Source organism: Pavona decussata, unplaced genomic scaffold (assembly GCF_977016875.1).
Source record: "Pavona decussata unplaced genomic scaffold, jaPavDecu1.1 SCAFFOLD_184, whole genome shotgun sequence".
Lineage (NCBI taxonomy): Eukaryota > Metazoa > Cnidaria > Anthozoa > Scleractinia > Agariciidae > Pavona > Pavona decussata.
In genome coordinates this window covers 1,527,969-1,548,291 of record NW_028145593.1, presented here as the reverse complement: position 1 = coordinate 1,548,291, position 20,323 = coordinate 1,527,969, and the positions used below count along the sequence as shown (strand labels likewise).

At 39.4% G+C, this 20,323-nt stretch overlaps 2 protein-coding genes and 1 long non-coding RNA gene across 4 annotated transcripts in view; 1 reads left to right on the top strand and 2 right to left on the bottom strand.

Annotated features, from left to right (window-relative positions):
* The window catches only part of LOC146462861 (protein argonaute-2-like), a 28,886-nt gene extending 27,881 nt beyond the window's left edge, over positions 1-1,005 (bottom strand). Inside the window, exon 1 of the mRNA XM_085085004.1 lies at positions 856-1,005. Coding sequence (XP_084941130.1) covers positions 856-874 — 19 coding nt within the window. The 5' untranslated portion in view covers positions 875-1,005. The remainder of the gene's footprint in view (positions 1-855) is intronic.
* LOC146462860 (uncharacterized) lies at positions 450-3,078 on the top strand. The gene is made up of 2 exons (XR_014857032.1): positions 450-622; positions 2,051-3,078. It is a non-coding gene; the product is annotated as an uncharacterized LOC146462860 (long non-coding RNA).
* LOC146462859 (succinate dehydrogenase [ubiquinone] flavoprotein subunit, mitochondrial-like) lies at positions 2,829-20,231 on the bottom strand. Of its 2 annotated transcripts, none has more exons than XM_085085025.1 (17): positions 20,077-20,231; positions 19,891-19,992; positions 17,638-17,799; positions 17,383-17,438; positions 16,760-16,847; positions 15,744-15,908; positions 14,774-14,922; positions 11,198-11,322; positions 10,456-10,526; positions 9,395-9,492; positions 8,137-8,332; positions 7,593-7,790; positions 7,047-7,139; positions 6,221-6,319; positions 4,982-5,125; positions 4,636-4,749; positions 2,829-4,197 (listed from the first exon to the last, which is right to left on the bottom strand). In XM_085085025.1, exons 1-17 carry the CDS (start codon positions 20,125-20,127, stop codon positions 4,111-4,113), a joined length of 1,998 nt encoding a protein of 665 aa, XP_084941151.1. In that variant the 5' UTR covers positions 20,128-20,231; the 3' UTR covers positions 2,829-4,110. The 2 variants fall into 2 exon arrangements, with proteins under 2 accessions (XP_084941151.1, XP_084941152.1); XM_085085026.1 differs by having other exon boundaries at positions 19,891-19,975; positions 20,072-20,197.
* Between the last annotated feature and the right edge of the window lie 92 nt (positions 20,232-20,323).

The window sequence follows — 20,323 nt, the reverse complement described above, 5'->3', positions numbered from 1 at the left end:
GTTTTGAACTTTCCATACATTTCCCTGTATTTTTTTCCCGTTAACTATTTTTAGTAGCAGTTTACGGCTGGTTCGCTTTACAGACAAATGTATGGAAAGTTCAAAACACGACTGGACGCTTTCTGACACAGCTACATCCCTCCAATTTTTTTTCTTAAAATCCTTTTCCTAGTGCCTAAAGTTCCAATTCATGAATTTTTCAGAAGTGATGTTTTATGAAAATTATTTGACATCGGATTTCCATACAAACACTGTTATTTCGAGCCTGTTTGCCTACTCGTCAAAATGGCGTCGAAAACCGTGATAAGGCCTATTCTTAAAAGTTTAATCGGCATCATTTCATTCTTCATAAAAAGTCGTATAACGCGTTTAACCCTATCTAGACCGAGCTTTTTTTTTTTTTTTTTTTGTCTTTTTGGACCGGGGGTCAGTGAGGGGTTAGGTACCGCTTGCACTAAAAGGTCAAGAAATTGATCATTACAGGCCTTCCAGTAACGCGAGCTAGGGGTTGCCCGTGGTTATATGGATGGAACTTCTGTACATTTCACATTTCAGTTTAATTCCGCGAGTTGGAGTTTCGTTTCCGGTAATGAAGGTGGAGGAGCTGATGTGATAAGACATGGTAAGATGAAGAGCTCTGTCTTTTTTTTTTCTTTGAAGAAAACAGATGTTTAGCACCCAATTGACACATTGTTCACACCGGATCTATAAATTTATATGGCGTCCATCATTATTTCTAGCTCCTGTGATTCACTGTACTCCGACCAGCAAAAATCTGAATTAATAATATCACGCCAGACTTCAACAGATGTGGAGAACATATATGAAAAGAGAAGTTAACGAACTCCAACTAACCTGAATAATTAGTTTCCATCTGTATGTTCAGTTTTTCTCCTTGTGTTTTCCTTGTATCAACTGTAGCAATTTTTTTTTCACTGACAGACGAATGTCCCTTGTTCACAGGCAGTGGCTGAACTCGTCCTTTGTTACATCAGTGGAATCATTTGTGCGCGCGCGTGGTGTAACCAGGGAGACCAACTTTTCAGTTCTGTTCGGATTGATCGTTTCTGAAATTCCGATTTAGTCGCAAAGAAAATCTACAGCACATGTTTCCTTCAGCGAAATGTCAGCTCAAAAATTCGTAACGCTGGAAAACAAATTCGATCCTTTCATTTCCAGAGGGGTAAAAAATGTCGTTAAAAATGCGGAAAAAAATAAAGGTCGACCAGTATTATCGAAAAAAACAAACAAAACAAAACAAAACAAAACTTGAACAACAGCTAGTATTAAAATTCTGGAAATAAGCCCGGGGAGGGGACTCTCTTATGACAGGGGAGTAGATGCTCGTCGCAAATTTTGAATTAAACCCCTAAAGGAGACCAATCTGGGCGTGGCCTCAGCTTTTTTGACCCTAAAGGAGACCATTTTAAAACACTGAAAAATATATATTTTTATGTCTCTTCGCGTGCAACTCTAAACGAGACCTTCACAGCCAAATATAATGGCGTTTTGCCCAGAACACCCTATGTGAGACCAAAATCCGAAATTTACTCCGCCTTAGCGAGACGACGAGTGCCCCCCAGCCTCCGGGATATAAGATTCCATTTCCTGAAACAAGTTTCCGCAGCTTAAATTTTCTGCTAAAGCATCCGAACATATCAATCTGTAGTAGCTTAAACAAATATTTTTTCGAAAGGGTGGAAGACAGTCTAGTCTGAGTATCACAGAAAACAGCGTTTAAAGTATTTTTGTTTTAGAATGTTCTCGTTGGGTGTACTTCGACCGCTCGTGGCGTCGGACAGTCTCCGACCGATCCCGAGTTTTCTCGCGGCATGCGAGAACAAGCCTCTGGTACCCATCAAGGGAGGCCTTCAGTTAAGCCCCGATTAACTTTTTAACATTGCTCAACAACATTTAGTTGGCTCAACCGGCATGTTAGAGGATGTTTGACCAACATTTTAAGGTGTGATAAATATGTCGGAAGAGTGGTGCTTTTTGGACGGGGGGGAGGGGTAGGTGTCTCTTCGCCTGATGTTGTACTTGTCTTTAGTTCTCGACATAGCAACACTTCCTTCATGGATTTTGATCCGTGGATGATGGAGACGGTAACTTAAATACGTGAAGACGGTCAATGTGGGGAAGGGCTGACTGGAGGACAAAAAATATTCCCGAGTTGAAAGAGATAGTAGTCGAGCGAGAGCACAAGCGCGCGTGGGCCAGAACTTCAGAGGCACCAATCTTTCATACGGAGAAAAGATCTTCCCAAGCGCCAACTATTTTTTAGCAAGCCGTTGAATCGTACGGAAGTTCTCCATTCAATCTCCTATCTGGTATCTAGAGCCCTCAGGCTCTTTGGCTAGTGGTTAGTAACCAGGAGAGACTCTGGGGAACTGGAAATTTATTGAAATAAATTTGATGGCATATTTCCAGCCTGGTGAATGAATGAGCCTAAGGACTCTGGGTACGAGACCGTTCAATCTCGTACCCAGAGTCCTCAGACTGTTTGCCCAGCGGTTGATCGTCAGGAAAGCCTCTAGGGAAATCGGAGAAAACAAATTATTTGATTGGCTGTCTCGTAACGGCTTGCATTGCTCTAACTCAGAAATCCTGCGGTAAAAAAAATTCAGGTCGCCAGATTCACTTCTGGCTACCAGCCGCCAGCCTAAGAGCTAGAGGACTCTGGATACGAGACTGAGCCTTTCGCGAAAAAAAAAAAAAATTAAAAATTCCGCAAGGTTCTGGAAACAACAATTTTTTTACTCGACAACTGGTGAGCCGGAAGAGTTTAAGACGGAAGGAATGTCTCCAGACGAAACAAAACAGACCAATTCTCTTAGTTAAGTGTTTTTATTTTGTCCATTTACCAAACAATAGGATCTTTGTACAGACACTAAACATCAGTCGGTTATTAATTAGTCGTGACTTTCTTTACATCCGAGTTCTGTAAATACAGAACAAGATTAATTTTTTTTTTATAAGTACTTGAAATTAGTCAGCGGAAATAATTAACGCTATTACAACGATTCACACATAAATTTAACGGTAGGAAATGTGTGATCGGAATAACCTTGGAAAATATAGCAATGTTTTCTACAAGTTGATGTTCCTTAAAAATGGCGCATTGAGCTAAAGGATTGAAAAGGCATAAAGGAAAGACAGAGGATTTGGGTTCGTCACCGAGTGATTTCCAAAGTGATTGCCTGATATAACAAAATCAGAAAAGAGACTAAAAGACCACCTTAACAAAATTGAAGGGATACACGAAACAAAGTGAAAATGCGACATTATGAGCATTTTTAAATTTAATTTGGTTTGCAGGCATAAGACCAGATTCACGAACCATCCTAACTGTACATGTATCCTAAGTATTGTTTGACAATAGCCAGTGTTGACATAACAATAGGCTATTGTCAAAAACCAATACTAAGGATAGACCTCAACTACGCAGGGCTTTGAAAATTTGGCTCCTGAAAATCACAACACAATAGCAGAGTGACTTAACGAAGGAAACTTCGTGAGGGTATCCCTACCTTAAGATATGCGCATCTTTTAAATAAAACGTAGTTCGAAGGGGTGATTTTCACTTGACAAAAGGAAAACACTAGTACAGTGTACGCACAAGAGTCCACACACTGTATGCCACTTAACATCAAGGATCAAAACAGTGCTAGCGTTTTGGGTTCTCAGTGTTTGTATTTGTGTGAAAAAAAAAGTCACTGCCCTGAAACCTTGTTTGTTCGTTATTTCATTATTGAGGCTCGCAAAGATCGAAGTAAAAATCACAAAACAAAGCTCGAGCAAATCAACATATTTGTAAAGAACACCTACACTTCGTAAATGCTGTTCCCTCACTCGACCAGCTTGCCCACAGGCTCGCTTGGTTAGGTTTTCTCTTAGTCAGCGAGCAAATTATTTTCCTCTCTGGTTCGTGAACAACGCTTCCAAAAACCAACTAAAGCAAGCGTGCTCGCGGGATCATACTCGACAGGAACACTTTCCCGTCATTACCCAAGCATGTTCTGCGTTTTTACAATTGAAAACTTATATCTGTCAAGAACAACCGAAAGCGGTCACTCCCTTCTCCCCCCGGAAATGTTTCTGGATCACTGGCTAGTATGAACGCACAGCAGGGGGGACGGTGGCGCAGTCCTTTTGATCCAGTGTTTCGTCAATGACAGCGCGGTAATTCAGTGTGACCTAAGTGGAACAAAAGGCCAAACAAAATGGCATTAGTGACGAGTTAAACGGGACCTTCTTTTACGGCGAGAGTGGGGGTTGGGGGGGGGGGGGGGGGAGGATGGAGAATAATAAAACGTGCCCGCTTAACGCCCTTCTCCCCCCAACCCCGAAAAAAATATCTGCGACAATTTTTCTTGGGAAGGTTTGACAATGAGCTAAATGGACAAGTTTCTGTTGACTGTCCCTACTTTAGGATTTGTCCTGTTCCTGTGCGTAGGTTCCCCCACGGACAACAACGCATCCCAAATTTCCTCTGATGTCCAACAAAGAAAGGGGGGGGGGGGGGGGGGGGTGCCAGCACCTTGCTGAGGTGCAATGTGCCGGCCAATCTGAGTTTCCAAGAGAAATGACGACAGATGTTCTAAGAATTTGAGAAACAAGCTATAGCTGACCTACCTTGCCCGTATTTTGATCGGTCCAGGCTAGGGTGTGTTTCCTCCAGTGCTGATCAAATGGTCGCTTCGTTTGACCCTCCAGTGGTTTGGAGTAATCGTACTCGTCACTTCGCTCCTGTAAAAGTAAAGTATGAAATCAACTTAGCTGATAAACTAATGTTGGTTTTCACTCCCCATCAACACAGCACCACAGTTTTTTTTTATCTGTTTGCTGTTTAAATAGTAAATCAAATCAATGGAAACATTGCTGACTTGACAAAGAACTGGATGTATGCTGTCCCAGAGGAAGTGTTTCGTGAGGTCAGCACTTAATGTATGCAGGTTTTCAGAACGAGTTTGTGGTGTACCTTAAAGTCCTCGCGAGCATGCGCACCACGGCTTTCCTTGCGAGCCTCGGCACCATACAGAGTCTGTTTGCAGTTGATTAAAAGGTTCTGCAGTTCCAATGTTTCTATTAAATCGGTGTTCCACACCAAACCACGATCAAAAAGCTGCAAAACAAGGTGTGATGCATGTAAGCGCAACTGTCACTTCTGGGTGGAGGGTGACGGGGATATTCTCCCGTATACAAGCCTGAAGAGGCATGTGTCGTCCGCAACCGTTGTGTTCTAGCAATGATGGCCTTAACCCTGTAAGTCCCAAAAGTTGTTTTTAGTAAGTCCCAATAGTGACAAGAAGACTTCTTCCCCAAGAAGTCAATCCATACGTTATATAAGGAGCAATGAGAGACTCATAAATATCAAGAAGTGTTCGATTAGGAATAATGTATGGGACAAAACAAATTATTTTGTGTACAGTCTGGCTTGCCGCGATTAGCTCTTCGCTATTTGCAAGCCAGCCTAGCTATAACTTAAGGTTCTGTTGTGAATAAATAAAACTTGGAAAACTTGAAAAACTTGACGAGCAAGGCTGAAGCTCAGTAGCCTGGGGCGCCTAAATCATTTGCAGCGGAACCTAACACTTCACTTGTTGGGCTCCTAATTCCTCAGCTTTTGGCCTTGTGGGTTCCTTGAAATTGTTCTTAGGCAACAGCCTTGACGAGCATTTATTTTCTCCTTCAAACATTACTACTCGATAAAAAATGTACGGAAATGATAACCAAAGATTCAATGGGTTGATGCTGAAGCAAATTCTCCCGACTGATATCATATGAAATTATATAGAAAGTTAGGAGAATGTGCGTGTTGATACTGGGGATTACAGAGTTGAATAGGGTCATAGATTTTGACCATTTTGGTCACAAAACGGGAGAGTGGGGATAGTCTGGCTGTAACTAAGTCTTCCTTTATTGACGTCACAGCCTTACCAGTCTCCCGTCTTGCACGGTATTGTACCCAACCGGAAGAGAACTTTGACATAGGCCTCAAACGCAGGGATTTTCGAATTTCGTGTGAGAACAAAATTAACATTTGATCAAGCAAATAAGAAAAATTGCTATAATTGAAGTTTAACAAGCTCAATCATGCTTGCAAAATGCGTGCCCAACTTCTCCAAAGTCTTTCCACACCTAAACAACCTACATGTACCCCACCCAGGCACAAATTTATGAAATGATGGCATGATAGTGAGAGAAATCAAAATGGTACCTTAAGGTCTTCAGTCTGGTTGTAAATCTCATCAATTTTCTGACAACCCTCAGACAACACTGATCCGGTTCTGAACACAGCAGCATGAGTCTGCATGGTCTGAAAACAACCACAGTAAAAAAATACGTCAATCAATTGAAGCCTTTAGATAAGTTAGGTTGTGATTTCCAATACAGAAATTTCAACAACTCAAGGGGAAGGTTAGGGCATGTTAATGGCATCAATAGTTGGTGAACAAAATGGCGTATAATTCAACTTCAAAGCAAGCCAACGTCAAATGCAGGTTTAAGCAACCCCAGTACTGTACTGCCAGGGCTTAATATAGAGGAAGGAGGCATATTAAACAATTCCAAGTCAAAATTTTGGCATGTTTATCATGGGTCTGTCCTGTATTGTCTAAATGACTACTTGAGTGGCAACCAAAATACTTTATAATTTTTTTTCAGGTTGAAAATTAATTACAATTACTAATTAATTATAATTATAATGATTAATTAATAATTCTCAATTTTTGGCAAAAAAACAAACAAAATGTTTCTTTCCAAACTTATATTTCAGCTTCTACAGTTTCTACAGTTTTCACCTTGTTGCATCATGAAAACAGCTAGGGGGGCTCAATAAAAGTGGGTTTTTGTAAAGGAAGTGGGATAAATAGATGAAATACATGTATAACATTAAAACCCACACAGTTCTCAATGCTTTTCTCTTGCTACACTGCACTTTTGCGTGGAACTGAGTAAGTGGCAATAATTTTATTGAGTTACATAAGTTGAAAGAAGAACCAGGCTTCTCATCAGAAGGGATCAAATACAGTGTATCATGTTACCTTTTGCATGTTCAGTCTCAAATCAGCAGTGGGTGTTCCTCCATTAGCATAACGAATCTTATCCAAATTGGAGACCGACTCTTCCCCTGCATGCTGAATGCACAAGAGAAAATATTTATTACTGGAAAAATATTAACACAGAAAAGTACTACCCATAATTTTTTTATCATGCTGTGCAAGATGGTTCTAACTTTTGAGTCTGTAATTGAAATCCTAAAGTGTGTCACCCATTCAAATGAAAGCTACTGAGCAGTGCTTTCCCGTGGTGCTGTTTATTATGCTGTCCACATTGGTTCTAATTATTTTTTAAGTGGTGTAACCTTTCAAATGAAAGCTGCCGAGCAGTATTGTCCTGTGATGTTGTTTATGATGCTGAAGAAGCTTCCACCTTTTTACTGAGTCTGAGGGTAAATTCTAAAGTGATGGCATTAAGAAATGAAAAGCTGTAATTAATTTAGTATTTTCATTTAGCCCTGTTTGCTTTCATTAAATTACTTCACACACACAAATTATCAAGCTTAGCAATGAAAGAGTTACTCTACTTACAGCAGGAAGCTCAGGGAGGGCTTCAGAAGGCTTGTTAAATTTTGCAATAAAATTGGCGCAAGCTCTTCCAAACACCACCAGGTCAAGTAAAGAGTTAGCGCCAAGTCTGTTGGCACCGTGAACTGATGCACATGCCGATTCTCCTGCAGCCCATAATCCTGGTACCACTTCATCCTTCCCATCCTTTGAAGTAAGTGCCTGTGGGTGAAGTTGAAGAATTAGGATTTTTCATGTCCATACCAAATTAATGTATTTTTACTTGTAATGGTAATGGTAATGTATTTATATACCGCATTTTCTACATGCATATTCAAATGCCGTTTACATTACTACTAAACGGCCCACTAGACTTCAACCAGTTTCCTTTCCCATGCGCCCAATTAACCTTCAGAGATATAATAAATATCTTACCAACCCTGTTTTCTCAGTCTGTACTGTACATGTAAGTTACGAATCCTCATTTTTTTGGCATGTAATTTACTGTACAGTAACTCGGTTAGTAAGAGGTATTTATCAGTTTGGAAAATAAACTCTTTTCTAGTACCTGTCCCATGTAGTTGGTAGGAATACCTCCCATGTTGTAATGTACAGTGGGTATCACAGGAATGGGGTCACGGGTAACGTCGACTCCAGCAAAGATCATGGCAGTCTCGGAGATACCAGGCAGACGTGTCTTGAGAGTCTCAGCCGGCAAGTGTGAGAGCTGTAAGTAGACATGGTCCTTATCAGGACCAACACCCCTAAAATTGATGATAAAAAAATAATAATAATCCATCAAGTTGAGTCCAGGGTTCTCATTAGAAGGCGGGACCCGGGTACCAGTACCAGGATACACAAGAGTCAGTACCTGCCTACTTTCAAACTGAACATAAAGAAATTCACTTCAAGTTTAATTTTCTGCCCAGCTACTCTCCCATAGGTGCCCCCCTACTTCAAAACTTAATGACACCCCCTGATCAACTAAACCACTTACGACAGACAGTCAGGTCTCCCCTTGCAAACACGAAACTATTGCTTTATAAGGAAAAGAGTTTGAAGTACAGAATGTAACTCTTGTTGAATTTGACTGGTGATATTCAATAATCAAGGTGAAATAATCACGTACAATGTACTAAACCAAATTTTAATCAGTTGCCAACTGAAAAAGCTGGGTTGTGTTTTTTTGGGGGATAATCCCAATGCCAACCTAACTTAACCTAAGCTACAGGTGACAGTGACTTCACTTCCCTATTCCTCATCTTACTCTCACCCACCCTACCCCTAATTATTCTATAATTAGAAATACTAATTTAACCTACAGTAGGCCGGCAGTGGGGGGTGGGGGTGAGAACTCCCATATAATTTAAGTGACAAGTGACAGGGGTAATTGTCATATCTTTCGGGGGTTAAAATAATTTGTGGTTTGGTACCCCATAGGGCACTTAAATCTACAAAGACTTCGGTCAGAGGTATGGTGGTACACTGTACCTTTTAAAAGTAGTTTAATATTAAGCTGAAAACTATAAGAAGAAATAAATATCAGTCAACTGATTTTGGTAACACCTAGGGGTAAAAAACAATAATTTATTGTTTGGACCACGCCCACAAAACAGAATTCTAGCACCTTTTAGGGGTTCTTTTCAAAATTTCCAACAATCACCCCTGCCTCTGTTATATGGGAGCCCCCCCTCCCCCCCATGCAAGCACTGGGTTGAACACTGGATACACATTTTTAAAACCAATGCTCAATACTTGTTCTTAGAGAGGAGACTGGATTTTACAAACACTTGCTACATAGAAAATGTAGATACTCCTGTACTAACCTTCCTTCTCTGATTTCAATTGTCATCGACCTTGACACTACATCCCTGGAGGCCAGATCTTTGGCTGTTGGCGCATACCTTTCCATGAAACGTTCTCCCTGAAATAAGAGCCACACTTAATTTAATGGTAATGGTAATGTATTTGGTAATGTACAGCTGTATTTATATACTACACATATCACATTGTCTCATAACGGGTTACAATATTCTTCTCTGGGGTGAGAGTGGGCGTCAGCATGTAAAGGTGCCACTAGCAGCCACCTTCAGTCTGGATATAATTATTGATCTCACCCACTCACCCACCCCAATCATAAATGTGAAAGACAGAAGACATCACAGATAGAGATAGACCACCACACTGGGGACTACATACACATCCCCTACTCTTTTCGAACAGTGGGTGGGTTCTGTAACGTCCCACAGCTTATAAGGAACATTAGGGTTGAGATGGGACCTGGTTTATCATCCTTATCCAGAGAAGACTAGAAAGTCTCACCATTTGCAGACATCATTACAAACTAAGGCAGCTCTTTTTCCTCAGTTATTTAAAGACCCTGAGTGTTGGTCCAGCTGGGCTTTGAACCCACAACCTCTCACACGGTAGTCCAGTGCTCTCCCAACTGAGCCAACCATTACAGTGTACAGCCGTAGCTCATTTTTCATTTGGCTCAGATGCCACATTCTTGGCACGTGACCAACAGTCTGTTGTCCAATACATTGGGCGCCCTTTGTTTTCTTTACCTCATTTTGGCCAACAACTATGAAGAAAATTCTTTGAAAAGGGACATCTTGTTATGACCAGGTACGTTGTATCTACATGTATTGTTAACAAAACAAAAGAAGCGCACCAAAGTAGAAAAAGTTGCAAGGGAAAAAACCTGCCCAGTTATCACTCTTGAAAATGACTCTCAGATTCCATGCAAAATGAAAGATACATTTGAAAAAAACAAAACAAAAAATGACCTCAACTGTGACATGGTAAGGTTGAGCTATCAGTTACTGCACTCTGAGGGAGATGGGAGAATAACAAATAAACCGTATTTTGAGTCATCAAACAGTACCTCGCTGTTGATAAGATAACCTCCCTCTCCACGGCTTCCTTCAGTAATAAGACAACCAGCACCATAAATTCCTACAAAACAATATTGTTAAGAATAATGATCATCTCCTTTCCAGCTTTTACATGTGCACTGCACTCTCTCTAGCATGTATAAATACAAATTAGGTCAGAAATGATGTACATTTGCAGTGTATACTGAAAAATTTGTTATCATTTTTTCTAAATTCGTTTTTATAGTCTACAAAAATATTTAAGAGCACACCATACAGTACTACCTATATCGTATCAATCAATCTGTATCATGTATATATTAATAAAATCTGTTTTAAAATGAAATAACATGAAAACAGATTTCTGTTGAGACACTGCCAGCAACATACAACCCTGTGATTCACATCTAGGGTATATCCATAATCAGCACATTCAATGAATTATTTTCATTATTTAAATCCTTAATTGTTTGGCAGTCAATAATAATTTAAATTAATTTTAAAAGCCTGTGCTAATAACAAGGTATATGTCGTGACTCAATTGTTTTTTTTTTTTTTTTGGGGGGGGGGAGGGGGGGAGTTAAAATTTTCAAACCAATTTGATTCTTATTTCCTTTTGCCTCAGGTTATGGTAATGAATACTGCACAAAGGAAAATAAATATTATTATAAACTGGTTTGAAAGTTTTTACATGTATATAAACCACAACATACAGTAGATAATTATGTAATTATATTGACTATTATTAATCACCTGTTGGATGAAACTGTACAAATTCCATATCTTGGTTTGGCAGCCCAGCCCGCGCCACCATAGCTGTTCCATCACCAGTACAAGTGTGTGCTGATGTACAGGAGAAGTATGCACGACCATAGCCACTTTGAAAACACACACAGGAACAGTTAATCACCACAAAGTAAAATGAGACATTTTATGATAACTGAACCGAACCAACAATGATCCACTTGACATAATTATCTCCTAAAAATTTTCCAAGGCCAGTACAAAGAGCATTGCCATACTGTAAACTGACGCTTATACATGTAAGCCCTGGGCTTATACAACTATGAAGGGGTTTTAGGTAGGCTTAAAACCAGAAGGGCTTATAACCACAATAAAAAAACAGTTTTGAAACGAGCTAAAGCAGTGTTAATCAAATACAGGGTCCGAAATTGCGCTTTCCTGGTCGCCAATGCGACTAAAAAGTTTGCACTGGCGACCAGAATTTCACAACTGGTCGCCAGCGGGCGATTAACTATTTCATGCCACGATCATTATACAAACCATAACTTTGATTTTCAGCCAAATCGCGAGAAAATTAATATTCAAAGCCGCCCGCCAATTGATCACTTACTTTTTACCTTATTACTGCTTTTGAAGTATAAAACTGATTTTCCTGTCATTATAAATCTATCACGTTTCACAGCTCGAGCAGTCGTTGAAAAAAAAAAAAAGGCGGCGAAGATTCGCAGAAATGCTGCACGGTTGTGGCCTGGTGCGAGCAATATGGCGATCCGTCGATCGTCTTGACAGAACGCGAAAAGGAAAGATCGTTTTGAACACAGAGCAAAGAACCAAACGGCAGTTTTTCAATCTGGTTATTTCTTCTCCAAAAGGTAGAGACAACAGAAGATATTAAGTTGACTTGAAACATTTGGCAGTCTTATGAAACTGCGTATATAGCCGGAATTCGATTCGTTCGTTGTGGTTTTTCAGTGGTAGGTGTATAAATCGGCATTGCAGCCCCAAACGTGTTCTCTTCGTTCTGATTCTTAAAGGAAAAATTGGCGACTAGAATTTTCCATCTGGCAACCAAAAATTTTGGTTTGTGTTTCGCTGCGAAGGAAAAATTTTATTGACACTTTTTGGCGACCACATTTTTCCATATGGCGACTGAAAAAAAAAATTTCAGTCACCACTTGGCGCCTGCCTAAAAAAGTTAATTTCAGACCCTGAAATATGCTTTCATTTACTGGTTTTTAATTGAGCTTTAAAACAGAAATATTTGGAAAAATATTAAAACTAATGTAACACAAATGAAACTAGAGGGGGACTTAAAATCGGATGTATTTTTTGGTTTACAGGTAGATGGGCTGATGACTGGCATTTCAGACTAAGTGCAGCTTACTAGCAGTTTTTGTGTCAGGCATTCCACGCAATTCCGAGAGAGCCTGGAGTGTACATTTCGAAGTTCTGCATGCGGAGCTTTGCCGACCGATTCACGCTTCATTTCTTGACTTCATTATTTTGTATACGTTTTATTATGAAACGACAATAAAGCTAAGTTAATTTTAACGCAATTGAAGAGCTGAGAGCATAACCACCTTATGTCGAATTTTAGCCCAGTTTACGATTTCGCTTGCACTTGTCCCAATTTTTGCTCTCCCTGGTTTTGAAAACATTTCGCGGTTTTACAATCGTGTACAAAACTCCTTGAGAAAACCAAACACCAACAGTGCAAAAACCACTTGCTTACTATTTCTCTCTCTTGTAATTCTACCACAGAACTTTACTTCTCTCTACCACTCCCTCCCCCTATGCAATGACAACCGAAAACAGATGTAGAAACCACTCACTCACTGTTTCTTTCTTCTTAATTCTACCACAGTTATTTCTCCCTCCCCCCCCCCTCCCTCTTATGCAATGTTGATTTGGAAGGTGATGCTTGCCAGGAGACTGTTCATGACCCAGAAAACAACATTGAGTTGGGGGGGGGGGGGGAGGGGAATGTGGTGGTTTCCTTGTTTACTAGTAAACGTGCTTGGAAGGTTAATGTTGTTAGAGATGTTGTCCACGTCGTGCTCGTTGGTTAAGAAGACTCGGACCGCGCGTTCTTATTGTAAGGTAACCGTGCATATTTGGGAAGTGGAAACATTGGAATGTAAGTTACGGTTTTCGATCAACCAAGTCCTATGGTGCATATTTTCGCTTTGTGCATTAACGAAGTCAAGAAAGTTACTCTTTTTAGCCGTAGGTTAAGTGTGGCGCAAATAGCTTTCGCGTGATTTCAAAAAAGTGCTAGTTCCAATTTTGTGTTTTCCTTTCGGGGTGATAAAACCAACTAGTAGCATAACGAACTTCAAGCAACACTGTCACATTATTTCATTAACATGGTTGTAACTTTTCACTTAACCGTAAGGGAAAATAACTGCATTTCATACAAAGACCGGTCTCTTGAAAGCCAGTAAGGCCGTAAGTCACGCAGTGCGTGACATAGAACTTGTTTTCTTTCAATGCGTAACAGTTCTCGCCCTCAGTTCTCGCTTATTCAAATCGTGTTGCAGAAAAGGAAATGGCTTGTTTCGAGATAAACTTTTCTCTCAATGAAAAACCGATTTGTTGCCCTTCTATTCTACCCCTTTTGATCACAGCAAAAGTGTGTCTTAGTAATTTGGCAACAGTTCTCGCCCATGTCGCAATAAAGAAACTAATTGAATTTTGAATTATTTTTACGTAATGGGGTGAGAACTGTTGGAAAATAGATTTCCTCTGTGAAACACCTTTAGGAAAGCATTTCAACATGGCGATCTAATGATAAACAAAGCATTTACACGCTGCCAAGGGTAAAACATTGCCAACGAACATATATAAATGACTTTTTAGTGGTGAGAACTGTGGCCGAGAACTGTGCGGACATTTTGATGACGTATTGTATCTGAGGTGCGTTTCTTACATTCCTGTCACGCACGTAGTAGTTTGTAACAATCAAATGAAAGTGTAACAGAATTCTTTTCGTTTCTCCCGCGAGAAAGACCGCTTTCGTGTGCCGTGGTTCAAAGACAACAAGTTCCTATTTAATACAAATATTAATACTCAATGCATTGTCCTTTTGGTCATCCATAGTGACTACAATGTTATCGATTTTTCTTTAGAAGATGGTAACAATTCCCAATGGCATTAACATGAAACACAAATCGGCGGAAAAAAATAGTGAACAATGTTTTTCAATCGAATTGAAGTTCACATGCAAAAATTCGGACAAATCCGAGCAAACTCGGAAAACGGGCTGAAATTCGACATAAGTCGGTTATGCTCCCAGCCCTTCAATTAAGAGAATGGTAGTTGAACCTGAAAAGCATGAAGGCGGGCTGGATAAGGATGGTTAAGCTGGAGAAGTCAGTTCGATAAGTCAATTGTTCAAAGTTTCAATATCATAGCTTGACCCAGACCATTTTTGAAATGACCCAATTTAAAATGCCATGTGGGATATTTGGCCCACTTTGACTAATTTCTAGATTGAACACTGAGTGTACATACAGTGTAACTGCAGTGATTGTTTATCAATTAATTGATGTCATTATAGTCATAATAATTATTTTGTCTACCTACCCAGTTGCTATGACAGTGTTCTTGGCCCTAAATCTGTGCAGTGAGCCATCTTCAAGGCACAAAGCAATCACTCCAACACACTTTCCTTTGTCCATCAGCAGATCCAAAGCAAAATACTCCACAAAATACTCTGTGTTGTACATCAGAGACTACAGAAAGAGGAGTAACATTATTTAGTTTTCTTCCTTGGATTAGTTTTTGCGCCGCCAACACACAGTCAACTCTCGCCTTATGGAAACCTCACTATTACAGACACTGTGATAATATGGACAGCAACTAAATCCCAGCATAAATAAATTACAGTCGTTTGACTGAAACAATTCCCGCTATTATGGAATCTCACTATTAAGGACACTAATTTGCGCTCCCAAGGGTGTCTGCAATAAAGGGAGTTGACTGTAACATGTGATAACTATTTTGTGCTTATTATTCAACACATTGTAACACTGCCCAAATATGGTCATGGTGCACTCAAAATTTGCGGTATACAACAAAGATATACTTAATTTTGTGTGTCGGGGAGAAAAAATGGCAAAAAAGAGATCGTCTACAACTTTTCTGCAAATTATAAAACAGTACGTACTGTGCTTTGCTATTAATGTGTTGAATAATAAAACAATTATCCCACTCAACCTTGTGGAATATCCCCTAATAAACGCACAGTGAATACTAATTTATAAATAATTTATTGTAAATTATATTGAAACAAGTACAATTTAATCACATTTTTGGAGCAGTTCCAGAAAAAAAAAACATTCAAATAATACAGCCATAGTTTACGTACAAGCATTACTGAGAAAACATTTCCATGTAAAAAAGAAACTTAATGTTGCATTCATATTCATAGAGAAGACCAAACTGCAGAGTATAGAGTCAAATACAGTACAAGTTAGTACAAGTGGAAAGTCTGAAAAACCATTAGCGTTGACAACCGTGGACTCTCACTTTTACAGCTGGTTTGTGTACTAACCTGTCCATATAAAGTATGAAGCAAGGAGTGGCCTGTCCTATCTGCAACAGCACAGCACCTGTGAGCCTGCCCACCTTTGCCATAATTATAACTCTGACCACCAAATGCACGTTGATAAATCTGGCCTTTCTCTGTGCGACTAAATGGCATGCCATAATTTTCAAGCTGTAAATGATAAAAGTACAATGAAATTATCATCCATTAAAGGTGTGACGCACTGTGACACACTTAAGTTACAAAACAATAAAACTAGTGTTACATCATATATTATTTTATAGAACTGTCTAAACACTTTCTTCCCATGAACCAAGGCTACAATCAACAAAAAAATTCTTGGGAAGATTCCAAAGTTCTACTTCGATTCGACCTTCCTCCCCTCCCCTGTTTCAATGTTGAGCTTCAAAAGTGAATCTTTACGAGTATATGAATTGTGGGGAATCCAACATTGAACAGGGGGGCAGGGGGGAGGGGGAACCGACAAACAAAGGTCTCAACATACAAAAGTAATAAGTGTGCCGATGTCTTTATTTCATACCCACTTTCTGTTGCCTTGTTGAGTAACCTTCCCAAAACATTTTTTCAATGATTGTAGATCTGCCGTATATTATGGTCAGTCTTTTAAAGACTTCTTTACCAAAAAGTCATAAATGCAATTTAAATAATATAATTCTACTTATTTTATAAATGAACAAGTTAGATAATATTCAACAAAAACATAGTTAATTTGTTTTCATATTACTGAGTTGCTGTGTACAGATTTTGCATCTTGGATTACAATGCTTCAAGTTGTTGAACTTTGATTGTACCATTCATTTCGTCTCATGCATTATTTTATTCTTGCATTTAGCTTTTACTGTGCCAGGCAACCATACCACTCTGCTAGATAGTCTTTAGGTTACTGATAGGAAAGAAAGGTCAAATTTTTCTCAAAAAAACTTTTAAAGGTAATTGTTGAAACAAGAAAGGGATGCAGGGTTTCATGAAAACCTGTTCAAGTAGCTAATAATATTACAAACCTCAATCACTGACTTGGGTGCCTCCTCTGTCATGTAATGAATGGCATCTTGATCACCAAGCCAATCACTGCCTTTCACTGTATCATACCTGCAAACATCATCAATAACAACTGGAAATGACTTTTTTTGGTTGGCTTACTACAGAAGGGAAATTTACATTTCAAAATTGGTTTGATTTGGCAGATACATGTACATGTAAACCTTCTTCAAACAGAAAGATATTGGCTTAACCCTATTCAGGCAAGGGGACAACGTACATGTACATGTACCACACTGAATTTGAATATTCCTAACTTTTGAAATATTATGATAGAGAACACCACCACTTTGTGGACCTGAAAGGAAACAGTTTGGGACACATTATGCACCCTCCAAGTCTCATTACCGCAGCCTCAATTGCTTTATAGCTATGGCTTAGGAACAAAACAAAAAAGCCCCTGTTGAATACACTGTAGGTTACCTGGGAGGTCTTACAATTACAAAGATTTAGAGTCACAGATCGTGGGGGGATGGGCTTTCTATTATCTAATGTGGGGAAGCTTAAATTCCAGTTTGAGGGATGCGGGGTAGAGGGGAGGTGATCTATGTACAGTACAACATAATCTTGCTTCTTATAAACTTACATATGCCAGCGCCAGTCATCAGGTTCCATATTTCCCAGTGCAGCATTAATTCCTCCCTGACATGAAGACAACGCAATATTAATTTTAACAAGGTCAAATTGGAAAGGGTGTTTACTTAACAGCATTGATGGCACCAACCAAATAACATCAAAAACTAACAGCCAACCAAACAATACATCACACATAAACTTATTCATGAATAAAAAGACAACAAACAATAATATCATACGTTTTTGTCACGAGCTAAATGCTTACCTGTGCTGCAACTGTATGTGATCTTGTAGGGAAGAGCTTTGTGATACAGGCAGTCTTGAAACCCTCATGAGCAAGTCCAAATGCTGCACGCAAGCCGGCACCTCCAGCACCAACAACAACAGCATCATACGTGTGATCTATCACAGGATATTCCCTTGACAACTATTGAAACATATACCAAACCATATGTAGTAGAATAGTAATTGAACTGAGTGGAGTGCAATTTGGTCTGAAATCATACATGTGATTTCAAAAGGAACAAGCGTGCAGCGCGAGTTCAATTTGAAATCACAAGTATGATTTCTGACCAAAATTGCATGAGATAAAAATCAATTACCACTTTATTACACCCATTTTGAAATCACACAATTTGTCAATATTAATATTTATTTATTCACTTCTAAAGCTAAGTGGTCGCATGGCTAAATTGCAAAATTCAACAATAACGAATGGAAAAATAGAAATGTCAATGTCAAAATTTCCCCCAAAATGACTTTTACTGCCCTATATATTTCTGCAATCTGATTGGCTATTGCAGATATTGTAGGCCATGAAATTTGATTAGTTATTATTTCATTTTCATTTTGATAGGGTAAAAACGGATACAATTTAAAGCAAAAAATAGTGCAATCCCTTAATAAATCACACTGTTGATAGCCAACCAGATTGCCAGGATCACCAGTGATTGGGCGATTCCAGAAAATATCCATCCCATACCACGGACGGCTTTTAGGATTTCCGAAGGGGAGGGGGGCTTCACGATTATGGAATTCTGAGGGCATGGGGGGGGGGGGGGGGGTATTTACGATTGGATATCCGAAGGCACTGGTGAATTCCACAGGAGGGATTTCTGGGGTAGAAAGTGTAGAGTGAGTTCCTTGAAAACGCTATTGTAGTGGACTTTTGTAGTTCGTAAATAAAATTATCCACGAACGTATGACCGCGGAAGCAGAAGACAAGCATCGATAGATCGTCCGATAGATCATGATACATTTCATGTACACTACATGAATCATATGGGTTGAGAACACTTTTCGTGCACACTACATGACGTATAAAAGGACGCAACAACACTCGACGGTATATTTGACCGCTGAAAGATTTAACCGTCTGGATTTGAGCTATTCTGCTTTTGTAAACGTCAAAACAGCACAAGAAAACAAAGAAGAGTAAAACTGCCGTAAATGGTGTTTATTATTATAGCCAAATTCGGACTTAAAAAGAAGTTTTCACAGCCTGGCCACTAGCGGTAGGTTTTTCTTGTCGTTGAAGAGTAAAGCTTGTCGCCTAGCGCCGCTAGATCCAGCCCTGAGGAGGCATAAATTCATGTTCGTTTGTTCATATAGGCGTTGCTAAGTCGAAAATGTACTTCCCAGAAAAACCGGAAATTCTGAAGGGTAGGGGGGGTTCACGATTATGGAATTCTGAGGGCATGGGGGGGTAACGCATTTTGGAATTTCCAAAGGCAAGGGGGGGTTAAAACATGGAAGCCGTCCGTTGTTGGGTATGGATATTTTCTGGAATTGCCCATTTCAAAATGGGTTTAATAAATGGCACCACAGGGAGTCCACAAAAGTTGTGAAAAAGAAATAGATTAATAAATTATTGAGGATCAAGTCGAGTATCGAGGCTCAATTCACCTGAAAGTCAACTCAATCCTTGATATTCTTTACTCCAGGCCAATCGCTGAACCGATAAATTAATGGTTGAATCAGTTTATTTTCAAGATCTGATCTTGCCTGATGCTAAGCAATATTACTTTTACAGCGGCATCAAGTATTACTCCCAGCAACTGGTTGTTTCTTCTTCACCAACGTTCTTGACAGATTATCTCAGTTAATTAAGTCCTTTTAAATGACTTCAAAATAACTTACTCAGTAAAAGTAACCCTTAGTAAACTTTCTAGTGTAAACGCGGCATTTAGATGAGTTCAACAAATTGCGTGACAAAATCGTAAATGTGTAATATCACGCAATTCGTTACACGATAAACGATCGATTACGCTTGAAAAATATGTTGAAACACAAATATAAATCCTAAAACCGATCAGGCGTAATATTTTCGTTCGGAAAACCAAGGTATTTTAAGCTACAAAGTTTTAATTACATTTGCCAAGTTGTACATGTCAACCTACACGTAACAGTCGCACGTATTGCATAACCAAAACGTCATGTAAACACGTTTTCGGACACGACCCTTCCACCTATATACATCTTCTGGAGAAAAATTAGGCTAAAAAGGTAAAATACTAACCTGTCCCTTTGATGTGCCATCTTGTGAACGTCTTCCTTCGATTTTAAAGTGAAAAGCGCGACTTCCAGAGGCCCTCAAGGCGCTCCTTGCTAACCCCGACAGCTACATCAAAACGGATATCATCGGATGTTAAATAACTGCTGTGTCCATTCGATGCGATCAAAATCCTTCAACTATATACTTTACCTTTAAAGAAGTTAGCAGAGGTCTGCTTTTCAGTCCTGACAACATGTTCATCGTATTTTAGACGCAAAAGGCAGTCCACTAAACGAAAATCACCGTGACCGAATTGAAAAATTTCTTTATCAGGAGCATACAATGATTAGTAAAGCCGCTGACAAACCAACAATTGAAACGTTTGCGGCTTAGACCAGAAACCTTAGCAATCGTAGTGGCGTTTGCTAAACCGGAAGGGGCAAAAATCTTTTGAAAA

Excerpts from the sequence above, each read along its gene's own strand:
- LOC146462859 (XM_085085025.1), bottom strand. The coding sequence starts at position 20,127 with ATGAACATGTTGTCAGGACTGAAAAGCAGACCTCTGCTAACTTCTTTA. Across the intron at positions 11,323-14,773 it reads AACACTGTCATAGCAACTGG|TGGCTATGGTCGTGCATACT; the intron begins GTAGGTAGACAA and ends GTGTTTTCAAAG. Across the intron at positions 5,126-6,220 it reads ACCAGACTGAAGACCTTAAG|CTTTTTGATCGTGGTTTGGT; the intron begins GTACCATTTTGA and ends CTTGTTTTGCAG.